This window comes from Mesoplodon mirus (genome assembly GCF_964341445.2).
Source record: "Mesoplodon mirus genome assembly, chromosome: 6".
Taxonomy (NCBI): Eukaryota; Metazoa; Chordata; class Mammalia; order Artiodactyla; family Ziphiidae; genus Mesoplodon; species Mesoplodon mirus.
In genome coordinates, this window is record NC_138982.1 from 34,509,663 (window position 1) to 34,537,318 (window position 27,656).

Sequence of the window (27,656 nt, forward strand, 5' to 3'; positions counted from 1 at the left end):
TCATAGCCACCGCAGCCCGGTCGGGGCAAGGCCTCAGCTTTCGGAGCCCAGCGCGTAGGAGAAACGGCTCCTGTAGCCCCAGAAGCGCAGGAGCACAAACAGCACGACCCCCAGCAGCAGGAGGGCGCCCAAGGCCCCGAAAAGGATCCCGAAGAAGGCGCCGAGTTTCAAACTCAGGTGCTCACAGCGCTTGCCCCAGGGCGTGTAGATGGAGAAGGGCTCACAGCTGGGGACAGAGAGAGGGGACACGGTCAGCAGGGTGCTCAGCCTCCCCATCCCTCCTCTCTGTCGGGCCAGAGGAGGTTTTCCACGACAGGCTCGGCTCCCCTCTAGGGAAGGGGCGGAGTCAGCCCTGACTTGGAGCTGAGGGGAGGCCACTGGGCTACCAAGGCGGACGGGGATGGGGGGGGGTGAATTCATCTAAGGTCGCCTCCACAGGGACTTGGGGAGGGGGCGGGGCTGGCCGCAGGTGAGCATGCGCAGTCACAAAGCCTGCCTGCCCCCGGAGAGCTGGAGTCCGGTGCTAGGCTCCACCCGCCCCGTACTTGGACCCGGGAGCAGAGAGGGCTGGGCCCATCTGCAACTGCAGTGGGAACAAGCGTAGACGGAGGGCACTGATGTGACAAGAGGGCCCAGGTGGCGCTGCCCCTCTCCATGGCAGCCCTGCGACCTAGTGCACTCCCCTCACGGGAGCCCCTCGGACTGCTGATGAACCGGTGGGACAGAGAGGGCCTCCCCTGACTGTTACTCTTAAGGAGGGGCAGGTCCGGGCCTGGACACAAGACAGTGGGTTCCTTTTCCACAACGAGGCAGAAGGCTGTCCACCCAAGAAGCAAAATCAGGTGGGAGAGTCTGGCTTTGGAACCCCGATCCTGTTACTTAACTTGCTGGGTACCTTAGGCAGATTCCTTATCGTCTCTAAGCTGCAGTTTTCTCGTCTTTAAAGTGGTCATAATATCTACCCAGTAGCTGGTTTGAGTTGCATAGGTAATATAGCAACTTTTTCATCTGCACAGTTAAGGCATGCACACATCTTTTCCATTGTCCCTTTTCCCTCTGATCCCCTTTCTCTTAATTACAAACGGAACCATCCTAAATTTTCAGACACCATGAGGTACCATGGCATTTCTGGACCCCTTGCAGCTTGGATTCCCAGCACTGCCCTCCGCCTCCTGCCCCCAGCCCCGCCCACCTGCATCGGGGCCCATCGGGCAGGTGCTGGCACTGGCCTCCGTGCTCACAGTAGCCCTCACTGCAGGGAGACACGCAGGTGAAGCCGCTCTGGGGGTGGAAGACCAGATGGTAGCCCTTGTATCCGCTGCATTGGAAGTAAGTTTCCAGCGTGCTCACATTCACTGTCAGGTAGGATAAAAGTGAGTATAGAAAGCAACCGATAAACACCAGATCTATACCTTTTGGATCAAGAATTCCATTTTCAGGCACTTATCCTGAGAAATAATTGGAAACACACATGAAAACTACATATGTTCATGGAAGACCAGAGCAGCATGGTTAATAAGAGCAATAATGTTCAACAGGAGTGGTTTTGTTAAATATTGTGCAACTGATAAGCACCACGGTATGAAAAATGCATTGGTTAAGAGCATATGCTTTGAAATCAGCAAAAGGCGATCAGTTGAAATTCAAACTCTACTACTAACTGGTTGTGTGGTTTAGGGGAAATTTCTTAACTCCTTCAGCCTCAGTTTCCTTATTTTTAAAAGGAAACTACCTTGCTGTAAATTTTAAATGAGATAGTATATGCAGAGTATTCAGTACAGTGCCTGACACAGGAAGCCCTCATTAAATGGTCACTATTAGTATAACATTCTTTTTAAAATCTATTATAGCACACTATATTAAGACATATTGTAAAATAATATATGAAATTGGAATGTGTATACAATATAATATGTTCACAATTATTTCAGTAATGAGGAGGTTAACAAACATTCGGCATGATTTGATCCCTTTATTGTAAACAAATTTATATGTGTGAAGGTTCCTATGCATAAAAGAAAATTCAGAAAAATAGATGCAAAATGGATTTGTCTCTGGGGACAGGGATTACAAGTGATTTTTTTTTTCTTTTTGTTAATTTGTGTTTCCTAAAGTTTCTACAATAAACACATTGTACTTGTATAATAAAAATTGTGGGATGTTTGTTTGTTTGTTTTCTCTAACAAAAGGCACAATCAGGTCTGGGGTGTCCTCTTAACCCCAACCCAACCCCCCTACCACCCATACGCATAGTAGTTTGGAGAATTTTACATCGTTGCCCCTGGGATGGAGGAGGCTTAGCCTGGATTCTAAAAGAAGCTCTGGCTTGGTCCTGGACCCAAGTAACGCAGCAGCTTCTGTTGGGTTTGACATACTCACTGCCCTGTTCTCTGACTCACAAAATACGGTGGGCTATTCCTTTCCTTCCCTGGCAAGCTTGCCAACATATCTCATTCCTGTTCCGGGATAATTAGGGGCTGTCAGAGTTGAAAGGGACCTCAGAAATCCCATCTCATTTTCCAGATGGGAGTGTGGAGGCCTAGATTGGGGATGGCTTTTGCGTGGGGTCACACTCTTTCAGGGAGGGGATATCTCTGCCCCTGGGCTAGGTCTCCAGCCTTCAACTTAATATCTCCAGCTGGAGGGCAAAGGCAAAAAGAATGTCCTTGTTTATGTTTATAAAGTACAATGGTCTTTTAACCAAATCATTAACAATTTTGTGGAAAGAAAACCGTTAGTAGTGATGGTCAGGAAAGCAGCAGTTGGAATAATTGCTCTGTGAAACTGTACATGTGGGGATTCATCAAGCAGTATTTTGTGCACCTGGTCTTGAATTTAGAAGGCTGGTGGGTAAAATGTTCACAATTTCTCTCAAAAATTACAAATAAAAAAAACTAAATGAACTTAATTTTTGTCTGTGGCTTGCTGTAGAACACATTTCAGCCATGGATTTGTGTGGGCTGCAGATCTGTGACAGGCTCCCTCTGCTTACCTCCCCCCTCAGCTATCCCAGTAGTTGTCCCCAAGACAGTGACTCACGAGCCATAATACTGTACACGTCCCTCCTGAAGACGGGGTGGAAGGTCACGTTGTTCCTGGGCCCCGCACTTCTCTTCCACCTCCTCCATGGAGTTAAGAACGCCTCCACCACTGCGTCTAGCAGCTGGGTATTCAGGAAGTGGATGACAGGGCCCCCAGGGCGGTACTGGAACTCCGAGATGATGCTCCAGCGGTGAAGGGAGCTTCCTGAGGCCAGTGCTATTGGGGGTTCACTGTATGGGAGGGGCAGAGTGAGGGGCCAAGGGGTGAGGAGTTTGGGGGAGGACCCGGCGACCAGGTGGGGACAGTCCCACTTACATTCGATCCACTTGTCTGTTCCAGAGAAAGGCCCGCACATCCAGGTTCCTCAGTCTATAGGCCACCTAGTGCAGAGGATGGGAGTTGGGGTGGGAGGGTGGAAGTGAGGGTGAGGCCCAATCCAGAGAGGAGACCCTTCCCACTTTAATGCACATATTCATCCCTTTCTGTTTCCTTCTCCCCCCCACCTTTTTTTTTTTCTGGCCACACCCCACGGCTTGTGGGATCTCAGTTCCCTGACCAGGGATTGAACCCGGGCCACAACAGTGAAAGCCTGGAATCCTAACCACTAGACCACCAGGGAACTCCCTGTTTCCTTCTTTGAAGACGAGGACCCAAGACACCAGAATGTTTCTTATGCACTTCTGCATCCCCACACCCCAGCCTAGCCTGGTGACTGGCACAGGTCCCTGCTTAATAGAAGTTTGTTGGTGAGTGAAGAACTTTACATATCCTCACCCCCACTTCCTATCACAAGGGGAGAATCTGAAATGAATGACCTCTACCTTGCCTCTGATCCCCGATTTACCCACTCATTCTCTCCCCACGTGTATATTGAACAGAGGTTATATTTAGCCAGTCCTAGGGGACGGTCAGGTGCGAGGGATGTCAGTGTGACTTAGGAACAGTCCATTCTCAAAGACCCATAGTCTGGCGCAGTAGACAAATGTCAACAGATTTTACCGTACAGAGTGTGGCACTCCACACACTGCAGTAGCAATCATCATTTGGATAATTTTGTTTAATACATTGTGTTTTAGGCACCGTGCTGAGTGCTTTACCTACATGATCATTTAAACCTTGACACAAACCATTGACATAAGGACTGGTATTACTTTTATTTTTACAGATGGGAGGTCAAATTATTTGTCTAATTATTACACCTGCTTTAGTGAGCGGTAGTGTCAGGATTTGAACCTGGGTAGGATTCTAGAGCCTCAATAACTCAACTACTTTGCTACTTTGCCTGTGATTGGGGAATGGACAGGGGCATGGGAGCCAAGAAGAGGGAGGCCCAGTTTCCTCGGCGAAGTCAGGGAAGGCTTCCTGGAGGTGAAATGCCCTCTTGTGTTTCCTCCATATAATATCCAAGGGCAGGTCTTAAGGGATGCTCGGAAGGAGAGGCTGCATTGACTCGGCCACCCTGGACCCTATTTATTGCGAGTTGGTCATTCTAACCCCCTTGGAGGTCTCTGTCCTAGGTCTTCCTGCTTTCCTCACCCTCAGCCTTCCCTGGGGCAGGAGGCTCCAGCCTCCTCTGGCAGTTGAATCTAGACAGATTATGAGATGCAGAATGCACAAGCCATGGCTAAGATCCCTCCCTGAACCAGCCAAGACCCGTCTTCCCACCCAGAGCTGGCCTGCAGCACTGACCGAGGCATTGACATCTGCTTGGGAGGCACCTTCGTCTTCAATGAGCGAGAGATGGATGATCCTTAAGGGAAGCTCTGGAGATGGGAGAAGGAGGTTCATAATCACCTCACAGGTTTACCAGAAGGATCAGCAGAAGTGGCCAAGTCTGCTGACCCTCACACAAATGCATGTTGGACTACGGTCAAGGCTTCCCTGACTCTTGTCTTGCTGAGCTGTGAGGTCACCTTTGGTCTTTCCTCAGCAGACTGCTCAGGCCCGCGGTTCATGCTGTGCCAGCTGCCCCCCACTCACTCCCACAGCCTACAACTTACCACCACCTGAGGGAAATTTGGAGCTGTGTCCTGTGAGTTTGAGGGACTTAGTCTGGCCCCCAGAGCCCCATATCATCCCCCAAGGAGAGAGAAGTGGGGATGGTGGAGTATCTGGTCGTACCTAGACGGGCGGTTGGAGTGAAATTGTTCCCAGCCAGGAAGCAGCGGGTGTCGGTGAAGGCTGGGGGACAGATGCAGGCGGGCTGGCAGGCCAGAGTCTGGGAGATGTAGCAGTGGCCGTTGTTGTAGCAGTAATTCTCAGGGCAGGACTTGTTCTGACAGAGGAAGGGGTTCTCCAGAGCTGCAGGGGGAGCAGAGAGGTCACCAACACCTCGCTCAGCAGCAAGGGGCGGCCCCCGGACCAGGGAAAGCTGCTCCCAGGACAGGCTTGATTTCTTTGCCGCAAAGCCCACTTAAACTGCACTCTGCTTGTGGGCCACTCTGAACCCCAAACTATCCTTCTTCCTTTTCCAGACATTTCTTTGCCGGGCGACCCTTTTTCCCCTGCCAGGTAAGCGTTCTCCCAATTCTGCTGAGGGAATAGAGTGTTTATCAGACCCTTCCCATCAGGAAAGGACCCTCTTTCAGGAAAGCCCACCAGCCTGTTTTCTTCACTTCCATCCCCTTTTCTGCCTTTATAAGGCTGTGGTTCTACCTCTCTGGTCTCTGCTCAGAAGATGCAGTGGTCTCTAGATTGCACTGGGGCGCTTCAGGGGGCTTAGTGGAGGCCTCACCGTGATGCCCTCATGACTCTGATGGCTCAAAGGTTGAGCAACAGATGGTGGAAGGAGGACCCAAAGGGAAGACGAGGCACCCCTGCCACCAGATGCCCATGGCAGCACCCCCACCCCCATCCCCCCCTCACACAATGTCCTGACTAGGGAAATGCAGAGACCCTGGGCCTTGCATCTCTGAAAACCCCGAGGAGCCTGAGGGCCCCACCCCAGCTTACTTCTGGCTCCCTGGCTGCTGCTAAAAGTTCCCTCCCCTCTCCAGGCCATCTTCAGTCTTGTGCCTTGGGTTTCCCCCAACAGTGCCTCAGGGCTGCTCAGCTCTGGCCCCTCCTCCATGCCTCTACAATCTCTTCTCCTTCGGCCTCACACCCTGCCATGCCCACCTTACCTCCTTACCATACCCACCTGTATTGAACATTCTAAAGACTTGCCGGAAAGGGGGGAGAAATGGTTCGCCCAGTTGTCTTAGGCCCTCGAGATGTCACCTGTCCCCAGAACCTCCTCCTGCCGAGGCCCTGTCCCCAGCTCACGTGCACAGTGAAGTCCATCCCCAGTCAGGTTCGGGGGGCAGGCCTCGCAGCCCTTGCCGGAAATGCACTTCACATTCGGGAAGCACTGCTCGTCACAGGGGTCCTTGGAGCGGTTGCAGTAGCGGCCTAAGGTGCTCCCATCACACTTGCAGTCGGCCACCTGGAATAGGTTGCTGATCACTGGACGGCCAGGAGGCTGAACCATTAAGGGTTTCTGGGGTGTTGCTGTACCAACCCCTCAGGTCTGAGAACCCATGGACCCTGAGTCCTTGTCTTAATTCTGCCAGTATCCACTGAGCAGCTTCTTGAACAGGCCCTGGGCCTGCACGTCCCTGTCAAAGGCAGACCGTCCTCCAGGCCACGTGGCCTCCCTGGGCCATCCTTTCCCTGAGCCCTCTGCCTGGCCCCTGCCCTGGGATCCCAGCCTCTTCCCTCTCACAGCAAATCTCCTTGCCTGAAACCCTTCCTAGAGTAAGACAGGGGCTAAATAAATAAATATTCTACAGTCTCTGGAAAACTGGATCCTACGTAAGCTGCAGTTTCCTGCTCTCTCTTCCCTTGCTGACTCCCAACCAAGAAGGAGGCTCGCTGCTGAGCACAGTGAGAGCGTGCAATAACCAGAACAAGGGCACAGGGAGGGGAATCGTCCAGATCCTCATCAAGTTCCTCATCTCTCTTTTCTATCTCGCCTACTGAGATGACGCTGGAAAGCTCACCGAAATGGAACCCTTTAACACTTGGTACTGCCAAGACTGGATATCTTGGGATATCTAAAATAATATATTGATTTTAATCCCTTTTCCCCCCACTCTGTATTTTTTTCCTTTTCTGCCTCCTGGACTCCTCCACCTCTCTCCCTTTCAAGTAGGAATTCTCTGCTCATGCTTCAGGAGAAGGGTGTGTGTGTGTGTGTGTGTGTGTGTGTGTGTGTGTGTGTAAGAGGTGAAGGAGGTAGTGGGGTATTGCCAGCCGAACACTTTCCTTTCTGACTCCCTCCAAAAAGTAAAAAAAAAAAAAAAAAAAAAAGCAGATGGGGCCAGATTCATGGACTTAGGCCAAGTATCTTAGCTAGAAACTTGAATGGAGAAGGATTTTCTTCAAACTACAAAAGAGATGCTTCTTTTAGTTGGAGGAAGAGAGTAAAAGGGGAAAAAAAGGTTTTGGGGGGACCAAGATCAGAGGGATCTGTACTTCTCTTCCCAACACCATGAAGATGAAGCCCCAGAGAAATGGCTACACAGTGCTTCTAGGCAGATGGGACCCTAAGCCACTCTGCACAAGGTTTCCTGTGTCTGAGCAAGGCACAGAAGCCAGAGAGCACTCCCCTATGTCTGAAGGGAGGGTGCGTGGAGCTGTGATCCGTGTAGACTCAGGCCCAGGGACCACACGGGCACCTTCCTACCCACATCTTACTGTCTTACTTCACTGTCTGACTCCAGAACCATGGAGCTGGGAACCACTGGGCAACTCTAAGAAAGACTGAGGTGGAAGTTCCCTGCCAGCCTGGCTCAATGGGAGCTGGGAGATAAAAATTCAGTTGAGCTATAAGCAGTAAAGGAAGTTCTATTTCTTACACTTGTAAGTTTGTGGCCCGAGATTGGCGTCTGCTCTACTCACCTACCACAGCTCCACCCGCCTCCCATCACACACATTAGCACAGAGGAGCTGAAGGACGACATCTTTTCAGTTCCCACCTCCTTTCCCTCAACTTGGAAACCTCCCCCCAACCCTCTTCACCACTCACCTCCAGGGAGGAATCACCCACCCAGCTGGTCTGGTTGTATAAACACTGGCTCTCTGCCTTGCACGCACAGACCACTGTTCTTGGCTTGAGTACAGATGACAAGTTGTCCTTGGCACTTCTTGCTAGAATCTCCAGAGTAAATGGTCCCAGCAACTTTGGTGTCCATAGCAATGTCCCATTCTCTGCCCCAGGGAAGACGAGACTGTTAAGAACTGGAGGTCTCAACTGCTCCGCTCTCCGCCAGCCCAAGTGCTGATGCTGGACTTCCCCCACCCCTCTCAGAACACTCCTCCAATTATTTTCCGGCATTTCCTTGAGCAAGGCTGGTTTCCTGGAGTGATCCTGATCACGCTCCAAGCTGGAGGTAGCACCAGCCCAACTCAGTGATCATAGGGTGGAACCTCACAGAGGGGGAGGCAGCTGCTCCCCCTGAAGAGACTCCAAAAGGCAACGGTGCCTAGGCCTGCACCAGTATGGGACATCCAGGGGGGATGGAGGATGAAGGCCAGGATCCTCCCAACACTTCCCCAGGCTACACTGCAGGCCAAACTGACTTCAGCTTCATGGCATCCTCATCCTTCGCCCTGATTTCTCACCCGCCGCTCTCATTGCCTGGACTTTTGACCAGCCACCTTCAGACACCAGACTACAGTGAAACACTGCTACCTATCAATAAGGACTCTTCTGATCCAACCTGTCTTATGTTTTTCAAGAAAATAAGAACATCTCCTTAAAACAGTAGATTGAGAAGAGCTGATAGGAGGGAACAAACGAGCATAACTTCCAGGCCAACACTCTTCAGGATAGGAGCCCCGTGGAGGAGAAAATCTCCTGATACTATTAATTTGGCACCTGGGAGGATGCTGTATGGAGCAACAGGGTACAGCCAAAGCAGTCCCTTCTTATGCACAGAGAAAGACAATGAGTCAGAGAGGTGCTCAGAGCCCAGAATAATGTCCCCAAGGGCTTTGGTTTTAGCAAAGAACAGTCACCAGCTTAATCAGTGCTGGCAACAGAAGCCAAGCTACATCCTGTGGGCTTTGACTCCTTTTTTTTTTGCACTTTTTTTTTTTTTTGGCGGTGCCTCGTGGTTTGTGGGATCTTAGTTCCCCAACCGGGGATTGAGCCCGGGTCCACGGCAGTGAAAGTGCTGAGTCTTAACGACTGGACTGCCAGGGAATTCCCTGGGCTTTGACTCTTGACCCAGATCATGGTTACAGGCCTGAAACGGGGTCTTCACACCATTCCTGGGAGGGAAAGATGAAGCTTTGCTTGGTCCCAGAGCAGAAAAGCAGATAAAGAGAGGCAAAGTGAAGTAAACATGGTTGACAAACATAAAAATAGTGAGAAAGGTACCAAATGAAGTTATTTGCATTCCTTTAAATCTCGTTCCATATGGTATCCTTCTTTCAATAGATATGAAAATGTTTTAAATTAGTATTTGTTAGTTGTTATATTTATTCTAATAATTTGTTGATTGCATAAGGATGATTGCATATTATAAGACTGAGATGAAATGATCTTGGAATCAGTTGTACATGCCCAGAGGCAGTCTAGCTAGCCAGCGAAATCTCCATAAGCCCATCACTACTATTCACTGGGGGCACCTATTTGAATTATAGGGATTATTCCCAAGAAATGTGGGTCCTGGATATTCCAATGGAAAAGTGACATGAAGTTGCACAGGGTATAATAATGCAAAATTACCCAGAGCTTGACTCTGACCTCATCTGCTACAGCCCCAGCCAAGGATTCTTACCAAAGAACTTGAAGTCAGTGTAGTTGTTTCTGAGAGTGAATGTGACGTCCTTAGTACTGCTGGTGTAATTAAACAGCTTGGCCTGTCCCATGTAGGCTTCCATCACGTCAGGACCCTCGATAGAGGGGGGGCACTGATCTGAGACACAAAGAAGGAATGCGAGGTGTGAGGCAAGATACTCTCTTGCCTTCTGGGCCTCCTGTTTCTTCAGCCCTCTCTCTTGTGTGAGGCATTGCCCGGGCTGTGACCTACCTCCAGAAGCAGGAATTATTCTGTGTACCTGCTCTCAGACACGTGCAGAGAAGGTTGTGGTTGTATTGCCCACACACCCAAATCTTTATTCTCTCTTTTATCTTCTCCTCAAGCAGGATTCAAGTTCTTTCCTGATCAGAATGCTATTCTGGGCATGGTATGAAGTGAATCAGAGGTCAGCATTGCTCAGACCATTGTGGAGTTTTACCTTTGGAAGAGGGCTGTAAACCATGAGGGTAACATCTGATGGGCTTTGCATTTGTCAGGAAATGGAGAGGGAGTAAAACCTTTGCACTGGTCTCTGTGTTTTGGAGCCCTGCTATTTCCATACAATTGTTTATTCATTCATTCATAACAAATATTTACTGAGCATCTACTCTATGACTGGAACTGTTCTAGGTAGTAAGGATGCAGCAATGAACAAATAATAAAAAAGATACCTATGAAAATTAGAAAATATGTTAGATAGTTATAAGATACTAAGGAGAAAAAATAAAGCAGGGAAGGCAAATAGGATGTGGGGGTGAATGTGAAATTTTAGGCAGGCTAGCCAAGAAAGGCACCGCTGAGAAGGTGACATTTGAATAGAGACTGGAAGGAGGTGAGGGACGGGCCTGCGGCTCTCTGCGGGAAGGGCATTCCAGGCAAAGAGAATAGCACTGCAGTGTCTCGGGTGTGAGCCTGGCATGTTTGAAGAACACAAAGAAGCCAGTGGGGCTGCAGTGGAATGAGTGAGGGGGGAAGTCCTAGGAGAAGAGTTAGGAGAGGCAGTGGGGTCAGATTGGATGAGGCTTTGAAGGTTATCATAAGGACAGGGCTGGGGAATCATGGGACGGTTTGAGCAGAGGAATAACACGAGCAAAAGAATCTGTTAAGTTTTAAAAATGTGCAGCTTAAAGGAATCTCATGGAAGGGGGTCACCTCATCTGCCCCCTAACTCTGCACATGCCTCCCTGGGCCTCATACCACTTACTCAGGGTGGTGTTCATCTGCTGGTATCTTCTAAAGAGCATCCCAGTGTACAGTCCAAGGCTTTTGTTTCCTGTGGCCAGGGCATCGTAGATACACTGTTTATCTCCATTACACTTGGAGGTCAAATTTTCATTCAAAGATTTGTTTCCCAGCAGTTGTGAAAAGAAGACAGGGGTGAAGTTGGAAGGCAAATGGTCGTCCCTCTTGCCAAAAAGGCTTGTTCCGTTGATTTCCCCTAAAACACACAAGGTGCGATGGTGGTGGCACCAGGGTGGGACTCCAGCTATATTTCTGCTGTGTCCACCCCTTACCCTTACTTTATATGGTTTGGGTGGGGGAGGGGTATGTGGAAGGACAGAGCGACTTCCAGCTTCTGAGTCTGGAAGTCCCCGCTCTCGTGAGTGAGGGCCACCCAACTTCCTCATCCTCTCTTCCAGGTAGAGAGACGCAGGTGGGACGGAAGTGGAGGGGATGGCACCAGCATCCTCAGGTCTCTTCCTTCCTACTCCCCTCTCATAGAGGACAGAGGTCTGGTCCCCACAGGCCTGAGGGAGACAGTGCGGCAGCTTCCTTCATCCTGGCCCTACCCCATCTGCCTGAGGACCCTGAGGCTCAGACTCACAGGCCATTCCATAGTGAAAAAGCATCTCCTCGGAGCTCCCTGGGGGAAGGGTGGAGCCATTGGGCATCCTGAAGTCATCATCTGGGTTGCCGTTCCAGAAGCCTGAGGGACAGAGCAGGGGTCAGCCACCCTGGGACTGTGGCCCTCCCTTCCCTGGGGAGCATCCAACAGGTCACATGGAGATGTGGGGAGTAGGGGGCCTGCGAAGCCTCCTTCAGTTGCATCTGTTGTCGGTTCAGTCCTCCGGGAGGCCAGGAGAGGACTATAGCCTCAGAGCCTGCCTCTCTGCTTCAGGGAAGAAGGAAATGAAGGAGGAAGTGGGGAAAGAAGGGAGGGAATGTGGGGGATGGGGGAGGGTGAGAAGGTGTGAAGCCAGAGGGAGGGAGGGGAAGGGTGGCTGCTGGCCCCATGCTCCCCAGAGCCCATCCTCGATGCCCCCTCTGCTGCCCTGGACCCGGAGCTTCAGGAGGACGGGAAGTCAGCTTCAGAGGTAGCTGAAGAGCTACCTCCCTTCTCCTTCCCTGCTGCTCTGAACCCTCAGGCTCTGTTCCAAGGAGGCTGAGAAAGGAAACTCCACCTGTGATGTCCACAGGCCCACTGGGGGTGGAGCTGCTTACGGGCTGGGGGGTCTGAGCTCCTACTGCAGAGGCAGGCTCCTGCCTGTTCCTTACCCATGAGGCCCTCTGTGTGGTTCTGATACTCCTCCGGGAGGCTGCAGGAGGCGTGGAGGATGTTGGAGAGAGCGATCACTGAGATGGTCACTGCCCCATCAAAGTTGGCTGATACCATGGAGCCATTGCGGGTCATTACAACCCCAGAGGTGTTGAACACCTCCTGGCCTGGAATGTTGGGAGACAAATGAGGAAAAAGCCAGCGTTGGAGCCCTGGAGGCCCAAGACTTGGCAGTAGTGACGTTTCAAGATGCAGAGAGGAGACTAAGAGCAGCTGCGAGATGCCCTGCAGGGTCCTACTCCAGTGGCCCCAAACCACACTCACAGGATACCTTCACAGCCCACCCCACCCCCTTCTCCCTGGGGACTGAGGACGGGCTGTCGTAGAGAGGCTGTCACAGCCTCAGGGGAAGGAGAGAAGCGAGGAGAGAAAGTTTAAGGCCCAGCTCTGGTGAAGAAAGTGCTCAGGCCCAGCTGCTGGAGGGACAGCAGGGGTGGTGACCACGCTGCTCTGCCCGATGCCACTGCCTCTCCGCCCCAGCTCCCTTCTCCCTGGTGCTGGGCACCCTGCTGATCCTGACCCAGGGTAGCAGGAGAGAGCAGCTGACGGCTGTCCCCAGCCTACCTTCACGGTTAGTCTCAAATGCTACAGTCTGGTTGTTGAGCCGAACGTGGATTGTGTCACTGGGCTCAAGGAGCCATTGAACCTGGAAGGGAATTGGCAGAGGTCTAAGCCCGACCTGCAGGTGGGCCCAGAAACTGAGGAAGGAGGCTGCGGAGAGCTCAGAGCCTGGGGCTTGGACGAAGGTGAAGGTGATGGGGAGTGTGACCATGAGGTGATACTAGCTACCATGTGTGAGGCGCTTGGCATGGGCCAGGCTCTGAGCGAGGCACGTTTCATAGATTAGCTTTTAAATCTCACAACGGCCCTGTGAGGTAGGTAATATTATCATCCCCATTTTACTCTAAGGAAAAAGAGGCACTGGAAGTTAAGCTGTTTCTTCAGTCTCACAGCCAGGACCCTAATCCTGTGTCTCCCGGGTTGACTCTTTTTTAAATTATTTATTTATTTTTATTGAAGTATAGTTGATTTACAATACCATGTTAGTTTCAGGTGTACAGCACACAAATTCAGACATATATGTATATGAAGAATATATATATAATTCTTCAGATTCTCTTCCCTTATAGGTTATTACAAAATATTGAGTATAGTTCCCTGGGCTATATAGTAGGTCCTTGTTGGTGATCTATTTTATATACAGTAGTGTGTATGTGTGTTAATCCCAAACTCCTAATCTGAACCACTGTGCTGGCAGGATGCGTCCTCCCTCCCTCCTGCTCCCTTCCCTTCTTCCTTCTCTTTCTCCTCCGGGGCCTCAATCTCCAGCTGAAGGTCCCTGAGCTAAAGGCTCCCTGCGAGCGGAGCGCCCCGGCCCCACTCACCATGAGGGGGTCCAGGCTGCTGGAGTTGTATTCAGCGGCGAAGGCAATGAAGTTGGTGGCCTGGGCCGAGCCAGTCTGGGCAGTGCGGCCCTGCAGCAGGAAAGAGGAGTTTCTATCCCGGGTCCGGACCAGCAAGAAGTCTCCCAGCCCATTGAAGGTGTAATTGGCACCATCCAAGGTGGTGATGTGGGGGTCCCCAAACATCCAGGCTGGAACAAAGGAGGTACCAGGTTGGCAGGGCAGACCAGGGAAAGGCCTGGGAGGCTTCAGCCTGGAGAGGTGCTCACGGAGCATTTAACCCTCTCCGAAAGCCGTCTTGTGCTTGCGTGCCCCCTCATGTCCTCTCATTACCTCCCCACCTACCACACCTCCCCCTCCCGCAGGGCTGTGTGTGAAGTACCTCCTCTGCCACACTCCGCACACACCTCCACCTTCCCTTGTGGTCACAGCGCTGCCCCAGGAAGCTTGTGCCACCCTGGTCCAGACCCCGAGAGGCTACCCCTCCCCAGATCTTCCACTTCAGCCCTGCCCCAGGGCTGGGCTCCGGCAGCCTCACCTGGCCTCGGGGGCTGGTATCCAGCGCAGCTGACGCCGGGCCTCCTGAGCTGGTACAGGGCACAGAAGGAGGGCTTGTCGCTGAAACGGCAACACCAGTTCTGTGGCTCCAGTTCTTGGTCTGTGGGGAAGAGCAGCGGGTTGGGGGAGATGCGGGACCTGCAGGGCCCAGCTGGGAGGTTTGGGCAGACTGATGAGGGCGGCAAGGGCATGGTTGGCAAATCAGACCCATGTGAGTTCAGATCCCACCCTGCTTAATGACCTTAGGCCATTGACCAGTTACTATCTCCCTTGTGGGCTTGTCAGAGCCACGTGGAGCAAAGCCTCTGGTGGGCAGGCACAGGGTCCTTCCTTTCTTGGAGCAGGGGGCGCTGAGTCCCACAACTCTCCAAGCGCTGGGAATGGGAGGCTGTGGCTGGTCGTCTGGGGACTAAGGAGGCTGCTGAGATTGCAGGGAGGAGGTGGGGAGCACATGCTTACCCTGGGCCCCCAACCCTCTCCTCTCTAGCTCCTGTGGAAGGTCTCTGTGGGAAACGACTCCATGTCTTCCCCCAGACAGCCTGCTAATCTGGGTCAGACCAGGCCCCTCCCCTTCCCTAGAAAGATGCACCTACTCTGGGCTGGGGCTATGGGCCAAGTGGAGATGGGGCAAGAGGAACTCAGTCAGAAATCCCTAGGATGCCAGCTGGAAGGGATGTCGGAAACTTCCTAATCTTACAAGATCAGGAAATTGAGGGGAAGTAGCTGGGAGGAAATGGGGAAAGAGGCTTCATTCTGTGGGTCCCACTGCTGACGTGGAGCCCAAGCTGGTCTCTGACAGTGAAGAACAGAAAGCTCCAGAAAAGGCGGGGTTGAGTTTTCCATGGACACACTTACCAAACTGCCAAGGACTCTGCACTCTCCAGCCTTGGAGAAGCTCTCCCCAGGGTCCGTAGCTGCAGCACACGCCCCCTCGCCAGGAGGAGAAGCTGCACAGGTGCCTGCTGCCAAGGCCCGACCAGGCTGCAACAAGCCCAGACACACTCAGGCCCAGGATGCCCGTGGTGGTGGCGGCAGTGGGGTCGGGGTGCTTCCAGGGAGGAACTGAGGGTGCCCCGGAAGGGAAAGGTCAGGCATGGCCAGAGGGAGGGTGTGGGCTTGTGGGGGACACTGGGGGTGTCTCGAGAGACAGGAAGGAGGTGTCACCTATGTTGATGGGCTGGAATCTCAAGTCCCATAGTCCCTGCCTCCAGGAACACGGGCAGGAGATCTGGTTCCAGCCCCAGCTGGGCCACTGAGACTGTCTCTTCAACCACTGCAGGCACTGGAGACGGTAGTTGGGCTTTTCTTCCTTGTGTAACTTGTAGATTTGCAGCCCTCGGAAGCCTGGGGGAACAGAGGAAGAAGGGGTTATCCCAGGGCCTGGGGCCACAAGCTCTGATTTAGCTTTAGGGACAAGCAAAACTCATAAATACACCCTCTGTCTGTCACTCCCCCAACTCTGGACAGCTCTTCCAGGGATGAACCCAACTGAGACTGGCAGGGATTCCTCCCCAAAGACCCCTTTGATGTGACAGTCAAAATCCCAAATCTTGGATCTTAGGGTGAAACCCTGGTACAAGTGCTGGGCAGGGAGAGTTCACCTATACCCAACTCAGAGCCAAACCCTGGCCCTGAGCTTCAGTCCATCCCATTCTCTACCCTCATGTCTGCTACTCTACGCTCCAATACCTGCCAATCCCCCCAAACCAGTTTCTCCTCATGCACCCTATATCTCAGTGAGTGATGCCACCAGGCACCAGCCACCAGCCACATGCTCAGACACTTGCACAGACATGCCAGTGGCCAAAGCAGCCAGGATGGAGGCTGAGGCTCAGAGGCCAGCTGGGGAGCCACAGGGAAGGTGGCACATGAAGCAGACGCTTGCTCCAACAATACGAGGCTGAGGAAGCTTCCTCTGTGCCCAGATGCCATCCTTGGAAACGAGAAGTAATTGGGAGAAGAAATCCTGAAGGGGGTTTGAAATTTAAATAGACCTTTAATTAACTGTAAGTTACTTACCACCCACCCCAGCTGCATGAGTGAGAAATGGGGCTCCAGAGTACAAAAAAAATGCAATAGGACATAATGTATTAGATTTTGATCCTGTTCCCACACAAAAGAAGAAATTATCAAGATAACTACAGTTTGATAAGGTTTTAAAAAAGATGATCATTGTTTATGATTACCTGTTCGTGTATCTTCTCCACAATGGCCTGGTATCAAGGGTAAACACACCAGATACTCTCCCCCAAAACACACACACACCCACTATCACATTGCGCCCCTACATCACAAGCAGATGCATCTGGATAGAAGGGACTTAATCTGATAGGATAGCTTTCTCCACAAGATGGCACTCATGATTTGACTCAGCTTCTGTTTACCAGAATTTCTTGCCACAGAACAAGTAGAACTGGATTTATGCTTCACAGTTTACATGGCTAATTTCTAATGCTAAAATATCTTTTGTTCTATCACATTTTGGAAACTGTAATTTCTTTCCCTTTGGGGCCATCAGACAGTACAAGTCATGGAGGAGGCCCATGGGACCTAAAGTACTGGCCTTCTTACCAGAGTAAGAGCTCTCTGAGACCAACATAGTTGGTCTTTATTTTTTTCATACTTGTGGCTCTTAGCACCGTGTCCAGCATACAGCAGGTACTCAATAAATGATGACTGAATGGATGTCAGATCCCCTGGAACACCTTTTTGGTAGATCCATTAAGGGATCTCACCTGGGTTCTCTCTCCAGCTCTGGGACAGGACACTTGGAGAATTGTCCTAACTGTTCATTCATGTCCCCACCTCCTGCTGTACCCCATCCTCACTTTCAGGATCTGGGCCCCCTCTCATAGCCCTCCTGGGTTTAGCTCATTCCAGGGAGGAGACTCTGTACTGCATGAGGGTGCAGGAGGTACGCTGCTCCCTGGGCCATGCCAAGTCTGGATTCCACCTGTGGGAGGTCAGATTGTGCTGGAAACACCCTTTGGGATGGTGGAGATACAAGGGAGCTGCCCCTCTAGGACTGTCATGGCACACGGAGTGCGAGACAGAAGAGGACTTGAAACCCTCGTGTGATAAGGTGGCGCGTTTACCTGAGTTGGAATCCAGGAATTGGTCTGGACGATACTTCTCCCACACTGGCTGGAATGTCAATGGGCTATTTTTGAAATACCCATCTCCACTGCAGGCAAAGGAAAGAATCTCTGGCCTCTGTCACACACAGAGTCTTTCCCCTCAGTCGGCAAGTTACTCATTCATCTGGCCGGTCAGTCCGCCAGTCACCCACTCGGTCCAGCCAGTCATTAGTTATCAGCTGGTCAGTCAGCTATTCAGTCAGGTGGTCAGCCAGGCAGACAGAATCACTGACTCCCAGCGCTAAGCAGGAGAGGGAAGGAGGCGGATGGGGCAGGGGTAGGAGGCCCTAATTTATTCCACATCAGATGAAGAACTGCAGAAAACTGGTCCTGAGACGGGGTGTGAAAGAAACAGCTCAGGCCTCCTTCCTGTTAGTTTCCCTTCAACTAGGGGTTGGAGAGGGGGCGCTGTAGGGGACAGCTGGTTGTGAGGGTTAAGAGCAGACTCTGAGTTAGGAGCACCTGGGCAATGGGTGCTCCGCCCCTCGCCACACACCCCGGGGTGGTGTTTAAGCGCTGCTCCAGGAAGGAGGAAACCCTGGAGCAGAACCCTCAGCCTCTCTGGGTGCACGCCTCAGAGCAGTGACTCTGGATCCTTTCTCCCCTTTGACACAGGACAGATGAGGCACATGGGCATGACACCTTCCATGGGTGCACTCAGAATGGTGTGAAATTCCTAGCTAAGTTGGATAATTCCGCTACTTTCTCCTCCAGGGCATGTCAAAAAGCAGGTGAAAGCAATGTAATTCTAGGGGTGAGCCTGAACACACTCTCGGAGAAAAACCCTTGCAGCAATTACCAGTAACAAATTACATGTGACCTTCACAACTGATTGCACACACACCATGGTTCGGAACTGTTGTGTCAGAGAATGAGCCATCTCCATACTTGGGAACCCACGCCCGCATCCACGCGCCATCCATCTCTCTGCTCTCCATCTTTGCCACTGACCCCACACAAACTGTTGGTGCCCCTGGGCGAGAGGTTAACTCTCAGCCCATCAGAAGTCAGGAAGGCAGATTTCAGCATTATATTTTGGATTCAACTTCCTGCTTTGCCACTTCCCAGCTCTGTGACTTTGGGCAATGACTTGTTTATTTGTACCTCAGTTTCCTTACCTGCAGAATGGGTAGTAAATAGTGTCTCCTTCATGAGGTTGTTGTGATAGTCAAATGAAATAATGCCTATTAAGTACTTGGTGTAATAAATGTTGGCTGTTATTGTGATGATATTTGAGAAGTCGAGAGAGGTCAGCTAATGTCAGTGGAAATGCTAGAAGTCAAAACTCTGGGAATAATTATCACTGTGCACGGGGATTGGGGTAGGAAAGAGAATGGCAGGGTGAATAGGGATCTTTTAATCTGAAACAGCAAAAAGTGGGAACTAGAGTCTGTGTGAGTCAGAAGCATTGGCAAGGAGGAATCCTGCCTTGTCCTGGGGGGGATGGAGTGTGTGTGCAGCGCAAGCCCTGCTCTGCAGGGCTCCAATTATCTGCTCAGTGCTGACAGCCTCTCCCTGTCCTACCTGGAGAAGCCCATCAGGACGCGGTTGTCTGGGCGCCGGGTCACATCCCACTGCATACCGCCGCTTTGGTAGAGAAACATGGTGTAGGACCTGCTCCCGTCTGTGGAAAGGATGGCCTGGTAGGTGTTGGTCTGGGGGTTGGTAGGAGACAGACATAGGGATGCATGTGAGAGATCTGGGCTGTCCCACCCCCCATCCCACCCCCCACACACACACCCACGTCACGTCTTCCTGGCCTACCCAGAGCAAAGGCATGGGCTTAAAATATAAGCAAGTTTGGAATTATGCACAGATTTCACCCTAACTGTCAAAGCCCCTGCCATGGTGGATTTGCCTTCTTTGTGACTTCTTTCCAGGGAGGGAAGGTAGACGACTCTGGGTTAGAATCCAGTTAGAAGAGGGTCTGTATGAGAAAGCTTCAGCAAACTGAGAGGTTAGCCAAGACACGCGAGAGCTGGGAGAGGCCTGAGGAACTTCCTCTGGGATATTTAAGGATATTGTCCCAACGTCCCCTCACCCTAAATAGTGTGGAGGACCACACAGGTGAGACTGGAGGTTCTCTGAAGGTGGGTGTCAAGCACTGGGCTTGTACAAAGTAGGTAAGCAATGAACTTGTTGAGCCAATGAAGAAATGAGTGACTTTTTAGACCAGACACAAGGAATAACTTTGTGACTGTCCGAGTGGTGAGGCCCCCGAGAGAAGATTAAGGAGAGCCTGTGGTGTGCCCCCTTCCACTGGATGCATTTTGGTTGAGAGCCAGAGTGCGGAGTCAGAAAAACCTCAGTTCCAGGCCTGGCTTTCTCATTTCCTAGCTGGGTGACCATGAGCAAGTTGCTTAACCTCTCTAGCCATCATCTTCCTCATCTCTAATATGTGGATAATAATATTAGGTTGAGCCATATAAAATTGCCAATAGGCAGCCACTTTTGACTAATAGAAATTTCATGTCCCATGTTTCAACTCCTAATACCCAGTGCTCTGGGCTGGTGTGATGTCATGTAAGCGAAGCCCTGAGGCACACCTGGCACATGGTAAGTGCTCAGGAAAGAGGGTGGGGGGTGGGGTGGAGGTGGAGGGATGGGGGATGGGGAGGCGGGGAGGTGGGCCGGGAGGGGAATGCTCTAATCAGCCATCTGTCCTTGAGTCAGAGAGGAGTTTAGAAGAGTGGGTCCCGCCTAGGATTCTAAGATGTCTGACTTCCAGATGGTTCACAGGGAAGTGCCCACTGGTCCACTCACCCCGATGGTCCACCAGGCAGGATAGGGGGGGACTTGGACCCACGTGACCTTTAGCGTCCACCTGGCTTTGTAGTTCCAGGTGTTTGTTAACTTTTTAATCCAAGACTCCACGTCCCTCACTAGCAGGTTGTATTCATCATAGAGAGTCTCGTATTCCTAGGAAAAGAAGGCAGGTACGGACAAGGAAATGAGGGTCCCAGCTCAATACTCCTGAGGGACCCCTCACTTTCTGCTCACTTTAGTCCACCTGTGTCTCCCATCCTTCCCCCTCCCAGGCCTACATTTTCACAGTTAGTGCCTGTGACCTTAAGATAGATCCAAATTCGGGCCACAGGGAAACCTGGGGTGTGTGGAGTGGAGAGTTGAGGCCCAGAAACCCAAGTCTTCTGGACTTGAACTTGTGCATCTCTTAGCATAAACTGGCTCCGACTGTGCAACCACCTGCGCCCATTTGTACCTCCCTATGTCCAGCTGAAGGCTCCTTGAAGACAGGCATGTATTTCTTCACCTTTGGACCTTCTACAGTGCCTTGTCCGTGGCAGGGGCACGATCCACATTCGCCTGCGGTAGCTTTCATTGAGCTGGTACCTCCCACTGATTGGAGTCATAAGCCCCACCCAGGAGCACACGCAGGGTCCCTGCTTGATTCAGCCTCGTTAGGATGGACCCCTAAAACCTCATTCTAAAATCAAACCATGGATCGCTGCACCCCATCTCTGTCACCTGCAGTCTTCCCGTGGTTGTGTCCTAGTCTGCTTCCTTCCCACCCTCATATTTAAGCTTCAATCCCTGCCCACATTGAGCCCGGGCTCTGACAGCTGGAGCACTTTCAAGGCCTTCCACACAGCCTTTTGTCTCTCCTTCGCTGCTGCAGGACCCTGAGTGCTGAGCTTTGAAAGGCCCACCTGGTAAAATATGGTTCCCCGGCTGCTGGAGAAATCAGCATCGTCCCAGAATGGAGCCACCAGGGCCACAGGATCCCAGACTGTAAAGCCTCCAAGGGGAGGGTTGGGGTAGGAGAAAATATGGTACTCTGACTCCGGAAAAATGATTTGGCCATTATCTGTGAACTGGGCACAAAGGTTCTTCTGGTTAGCATTCAGGGAGGGAGCATCCCAGCCTTGGGTCAGCTCCTGGGATGCATGAGGGTAGAACTTCAGAGATTTCAACAACCTCTGGAAGGTCTCATCTATCTCCCTGCCTGCTGGGAGAGGCCCTGTACATAGTTCTCCCACAAATACTCGTCATCCTTAGGCCATTCCTCACGTCCTAAGTCCTTCCTAAGGTGGTAGGTTTAGTCCTGCTTCAGTGGCAGACCCACCTATAGACCAGCCCATCATCATAGAGCAGACATCTCCGGGTAAATCCCCTTAGCCCTACCCCTGAAGCTTGTGCTATATCCGTTAGAGCTAAAAGAATTGATACCCTGACCCCATCGCTGTGTCACCCTTTCACAGTGTGTCCTGACTCAGCCCCCTCACTGAGGGCCACGACTGCCATTCAGCTCTCCTCCGGGAGACATGAAGTATCAATATTTGGACCAGGGAACCAGGAAATAGTTATAGAAAATGTGAACAGCATCAAAGAGTCAATTTTCCCAAGCAGAGCATCCTACTCAATAAAAGGGCCCATGAAAACAGTGGAGAGCTTACTGGGCCCCGGCACCTCTCTACTGAGGTGCCAACACTTCTGTCCACCTGGGTGGGGAGGCCTTGCCTAGCTCCCTGTCCTCCGCAGCTGGTGCCCTATCGTTAAAGACGGTGCATGCAAACTGAGCTAGAGGCAGGGACACAGTAGGTGCCTGACGAACGTTGCTTCCATCCTCCTGCTCGGTCATGGTCATGGTTGGTCATGGTCACAGGGATGTCTCCGAGGCTTGGAGGGAGAAGCAAGGCCCGCGGAATGTGGGTCATGGGTCCTGCCCTTTGGGCTGCAGTCGGGGACTCACATAGAGGGAATCCCGGAGAGAGGAGCCGAGGGGGAAGCCAATCTGGGGTTTGAAGAGAGGCGAGGTGAAGTCCACAGTCCTCTTGACAAACTCCTGGTCTCCAGCACGCAGCCCGTAAGGGAAGAGGGAAACGCCTGGGCCGGTACAAAGAGGAGCAGGAAGTTCTCATGGGCCCTGATGTCATCAGGGCTGGTAGGGGCCCCCAAGAGTGTCCCCAAGCTGCTCCTCTACCCTTGTCCCCTTTTCCCGTAAGTGGGGGCCATCAAGGACTCCTCTCTCCACTTGCATTCAACCCATCTCCTCATTTTACCCCTGAAATGGTACGCTCAGCCTTCCCCAGTTTGAAGAAAAACAGGTTCTGCTGTCAGAATACCAACAAATTATTCTGTACCAGTTATGGTACTCAAAATTCTTTTAAGGGTGAAAAGACAAAATTCCTCCAATGTAGTGAAGATGAGTCATTGAAAGATCATTTCACAGAATGAGACTTGTTCCCTAAGATGGTATTTCTCTAGATAAACTTAACATCCCCGTAGAATTTGTCATCAGATCCCCCATGGAGGTCCTTGGGCTCCAATTTGAGAAACCTTGTCCTAAACATTTCTCAAATGGGCCTCCTACTTTCCATACTGGCAGCCCTCACCTGGTGTTGCTTGGAATACCGCAGCAGTCTCTACACTGCTCTCCTGGCCTCCTGCAAATTCATCCCCCACCCCAGCCACCATGACACTGTTCATAAATGTAAATCATGCCACATCCTCCCTGGTGCCTGTTATCTACAAGATTCCCTCACATGACAGCCTTGCTTCTCAACATGCTTCCCCTCACTTCTGGTAACCCCAAATGCTTTATGGATCTCCTCCCCATGCAACACTAGGACAGCTTTTCCTGTCCATGCCTTTATTCCAGCTGTTCAGGCCCTCCTGCCTGCCTGGGGCACTTCCGCTACCCCAGCTCCTATTCACTCTTTCCAGGAAGCCTCCTCTTCACCTTGACCCCACCCCCCACCCCTGACATTCCCTCGGGCCTTCCAGTGTGTGCACCTAATATCCTGGGCTTATTCCTCTAATGACACCTACTGAGGTAACAGCTCTATCTCGTACTAAACAGCACCTTGATCATTTCTGTACCTCCAGCTCCTAGCCCAGCACCCTGTGCAAAGCCAGCCCTGAGCACCCAACTCTGATGCTCTTGCATTGCCCCTATAAGGCCCTTCTGATTCAAAACAACAGTCTATGAACAAGCAGGCTGAGACTAAGCACTCAGTTACCCACCCCTATCCAGGGGGTATGGAGAGCGGCTGGACTTCCAATGGCCCAGGTGGGGCAGTGGAGAGATCCACAGAACTGGTTCCCCCAGCGACCCATGAGGGACCTCGCTGGTAGATCCAATCCAGCTGCCGCAGCTACAACCTCCACATCTAACTCCATCCTCTCCCTCCCAGGGTGGAGAGGCTCCTGCTCTATGGAATCACTTGCCTTTCTCGGGCTTGATAGGGACTGGGGCAGCTGTTGAACGGGTGCCTCTGGAAGTGCCAGCGGTGGACGTGGTAAGGGTCTGGGAGGTTGTTGAGTGTAGTGATGTTGCTGTGCTTCTCCCACTGTCTGTCTTCTGGGAGGTTATGATTGTTCCTGGGCAGGCAGGGAAAGAAGGCTGGAGTGGGCTTTACAGAGAAAATGGCACAGTTGAAGCGAGTCAGAGGCTTTAAGAGCTGGGAGAGACAGCTAGAAACCTGTCTGTCTTCTGGTCACACCCAAATCACTCCCTGCAAAAAAGCAGTTATCTCCTGGGGTAGAAGGGATGATGAGCTTGTCACCCACCATACCCGCCACTGACTTCATCTTCTCGTGGACCTGAACTCCAGCCTGGCGGTGCTAACTCACCTTCTTCTCTCAAGCACTCCTTGAGGCTGAACTGAGCCAACTGGGCCACTGTAAGAGACCAAGACCCCGGAGTCCCCACCTACCTGATGTCTCAGTCTTCACGGTGGAGCTTAAGGATGCTGTGGATGGTGGAGAAGTGCTGGTAACAGACAGATGAGTGGGGTGACCTGTGAACAGGGTGGTGGAGCTCCAGGTGACTGCAGGGCCAGGGGCTGATTGAGAGAATGAAGAATTACTGGTTGAAGTATAGAAACTCGATATGGTCTGAGCTGTGCCCACATTACCAGAAGAAGTAGGGTCAGAGAAAGAATAGTCTGTGGATGGCTGTAGAGTAAGCAATGGACTCTTAGAATACTTACATGCTGAAGACGTATCAGGAGTGGTCTTGATGGAAAGGTAGCTTGTCGGTGGAAATGGTGAAGTCGGTGTGGATCCAGCTACGCTGTTATGATTACTTGTAGAAACCATATCTGTTGGCTTTGTAATAGGATGCATAGTAGAGGCTACTGTCTGAACAGTTGCAAGATGCTCAGAGGTGGGTGTGCTTGACTCGCCCACTGAGGAAGTAGGGACTTGTGTGGTATTTGTCAAGGAGTTATTGTCAGAACCTACAGGGGAAATGACCCCAGCAGTCGTATTTTCATGGGTGAATGAGCCTGGGGTCGTTGTCAGAACTTCTCTGCTTGTGGACAAAATTGCGGAAGGAGAACGAGAGGCTACATCTCTCAGGGTGATAGAAGTGGCTGTAGCTGTCCCTTCAGTTGCCCCAGATGACATGGTTGGCATTGCTGTTTGGGTCCTGTGGCTGTCGCTGACTGGGTTTGAGATAAAGGTTGTGCTGGTGCTTGAAGGTGACAGTGTATGGGTAACAGTTTGTGGAGGTGTGTGTACATTTGATGTGGATGAAGGAGGTGGAGATGTGACTGCTGAGAAGGTTTCAGTCACCTGGGAGACTGAACTGACAGTTTCAGGTCCTTTGATTGTTCCTATACTTTGAGTCTGAGCCATCTGGGAAATGGCTGATATTTCCTGAAGAGAGGTGCTGGGAGAAGCTGGGCTTGACTGTCCTGTAGGTCTCCCTGTTGTTGAGACCTCAGAGATGATGGTTGAAATGGTGCTGGAGACAATAACGGACCCCAGTCCTGTGGTTCCTGGAGTAGTTTCAGGACTGGTTGCAGTGGACAGTTTGGTCGTTGACAGAGTTGGGTGGCTTTCCCTGGAGGAAGTTGGTGAGAAACTCTTGATCTTACCTGAGGTAGATGTTTCTGGGGGAGCACTTCCTGAAGTTGTTTGGCTGCTTCCTGTGGATGACAAAGCAGGAGCTGTGCCCCGCAAGGTGGTGTCCATCACCAATGAGGCCAACGTACTGGTGTGCGGTTCTCTAGTGGTCACTGTGCCTTGAGTCTGATGGGTTTGGGAAATGGCTGATGTTGTGTCAAGTGAGGCGCTGGTAGCAGGGGATGTTGATTGTTCTCCTTGGCCTCCCGAGGTTGAGATTACAGAGGTGGCCTGACGAATGGTGTTTGTTATGGAAAGTGATGTGCCGCCTGAGGTTCCCAGGGTGGTGTCGGGGTACGTTGGTGCTGTCCACAGTCCTGTGGTAGTGGTAGTGGCCTGAGTTGTGTGGTTCTCCCTGGAGGGTGCTGGGATGAAGGTTGTCACTTCATCTGTGGTGGACGTGTCCTGAGGCACACTTTCTGAGAGCGAGTGTCCACTTGGTTTGAATGAAGAAGTTGCAGACGTGACTGTTTTGACTGTGTTCATCACGGGGGAGAATAAACTCATGGTATGGGATTCTGGTGTGGTCTGTGTGCCTGGAGTGGGACCTATTTGGGAAATAGCTGATGATTCTTGAGGAGAGATGCTGGCAGAGAGTGGTGTTGACTGCCTTGCTGGGCCTGCTGTTACAGTTTGTTGAGATGTGTGTCCATTTAGTATGGATGAAGGAGATGTGGATGTGACTGTTTCAATGGTTTGAGTCATATTGGAGCTTGTGCTGCTAACGTGAGTACCTCCAGTGGTCTCTGTCCCTTGTGTCCAATGAGGCTGGGAAAACGCCGCTGTTGTTTGCTGAGAAGATGTGCTCAGAGAGCGGTGTGTGGTAGGCTCTTTCTGTTCACCTATTGTTGAGACCTTAGACGAAACCCAAGAAGTACTAGCTGGGGAAGTATATGTTCTTTCTGCAGTTAATGTAGTGGCAGCTACTGGTGTTGACAACGGTTCTTTTTGTGACTGAGTCGTGTGGCTGTCACTGAAGGATGAGGAAGTAACTGTTGTTGTTTTACCTCGAGTAAATGTTTCATCAGAAACACCTGTAGAGATTGCGCTTCTGGTATAGGGCCACCCCGTGGTCTCGGTGCCTTTGCTCTGGTGGGTGTGAAAAACTGTAGATATTTCTGGAGTTGAAGAACTAGTAGAGAGTGGACTTGATTGTACTACTGACTGCCATGTTGTAGAAACTTTATAACTGAAGGGAGGAAAATTGCTAGTTACAGAAGGTGATGTGTCTATTGTGCTTCCTACAGTGGTGTCTGTTGAGGTTGGTGCTGTCAACATTTCTGATGCTGTCGCAGGTGTGCGGCTCACACTGGCTGGGGATGAAGTGGTTGTTTCACCTGAGGAGGATGTCTCCTGGGGAGTTCCTTCTGTAAAAGTGGGTCCCCGTGGGGATGATGAGGGAGTGGATGTGGTCACATCTGTGACGGTGGAGCTTTGAGTTTCTCTGGTGGTTTCTATTCTCTGAGTCTGGGGGTCCTGAGAAGATGCTGATGTTCCCTCAGCAGAAGTGGTGGAAGAGGGTAAGGTTGATTGTTCCTCTAGTGCAGTTGTTATTGAGACTGTTGAGGCCACTGGAGTGATATTTGTCGTTACAGTTGGCCATGTGTCCCTTGTGTTTATTACAGTGGTGACTGTTGAATCTGGTGATGTCATCATCTGTGATGTTGTAGGAGATGTGTTGCTTACAGTAGATGGAGAGAAATTTCTGTCTGTTGAGGTTGGTGTTGTCAACATTTCTGATGTTGTCGCAGGTGTGCGGCTCACACTGGCTGGGGATGAAGTGGTTGTTTCACCTGAGGAGGATGTCTCCTGGGGAGTTCCTTCTGTAAAAGTGGATCCACGTGGGGATGAAGAAGGAGTGGATGTGGTCACATCTGTGACGGTGGAGCTTTGAGTTTCTCTGGTGGTTTCCATGCTCTGAGTGTGGTGGTCCTGAGAAGATGCTGATGTTCCCTCAGCAGAAGTGGTGGAAGAGTGTAAGGTTGATTGTTCCTCTAGTGCAGTTGTTATTGAGACTGTTGAGGCCACTGGAGTGATATTTGTCATTACAGTTGGTGATGTGTCCCTTCTGTTTTCTCTAGTGGTGTCTGTTGAAGCTGGGGAACTCATCATCTCTGATGTTGTAGGAGATGTGTTGCTTAGACTAAATGGAGAGAAATTTTTGTCTGTTGAGGTTCGTGCTGTCAATATTTCTGAGGTTGTCACAGGTGTGTGGTTCATCCTGGCCGGGGAAGAAGCAGTTGTTTCACCTGAAGAGGATGTCGCCTGGGGAGTGCCTTCTGTGAGAGCGGGTCCCCAT

At 51.4% G+C, this 27,656-nt stretch overlaps 1 protein-coding gene across 1 annotated transcript; it reads right to left on the reverse strand.

Annotated features, from left to right (window-relative positions):
* Window positions 1-33: 33 nt before the first annotated feature.
* MUC4 (mucin 4, cell surface associated) lies at window positions 34-27,656 on the reverse strand (the record flags this gene model as incomplete). The annotated part of the gene is made up of 25 exons (XM_082624309.1): window positions 34-226; window positions 1,193-1,355; window positions 3,040-3,272; window positions 3,358-3,422; window positions 4,732-4,805; window positions 5,164-5,343; window positions 6,307-6,466; window positions 8,051-8,232; window positions 9,810-9,947; window positions 11,035-11,268; window positions 11,656-11,757; window positions 12,327-12,494; window positions 12,952-13,033; window positions 13,773-13,981; window positions 14,329-14,448; window positions 15,204-15,329; window positions 15,513-15,692; window positions 17,444-17,532; window positions 19,010-19,140; window positions 20,249-20,404; window positions 21,154-21,318; window positions 22,197-22,330; window positions 23,675-23,721; window positions 25,330-25,380; window positions 27,607-27,656. 25 exons carry the CDS (start codon window positions 27,654-27,656, stop codon window positions 34-36), a joined length of 3,432 nt encoding a protein of 1,143 aa, XP_082480435.1.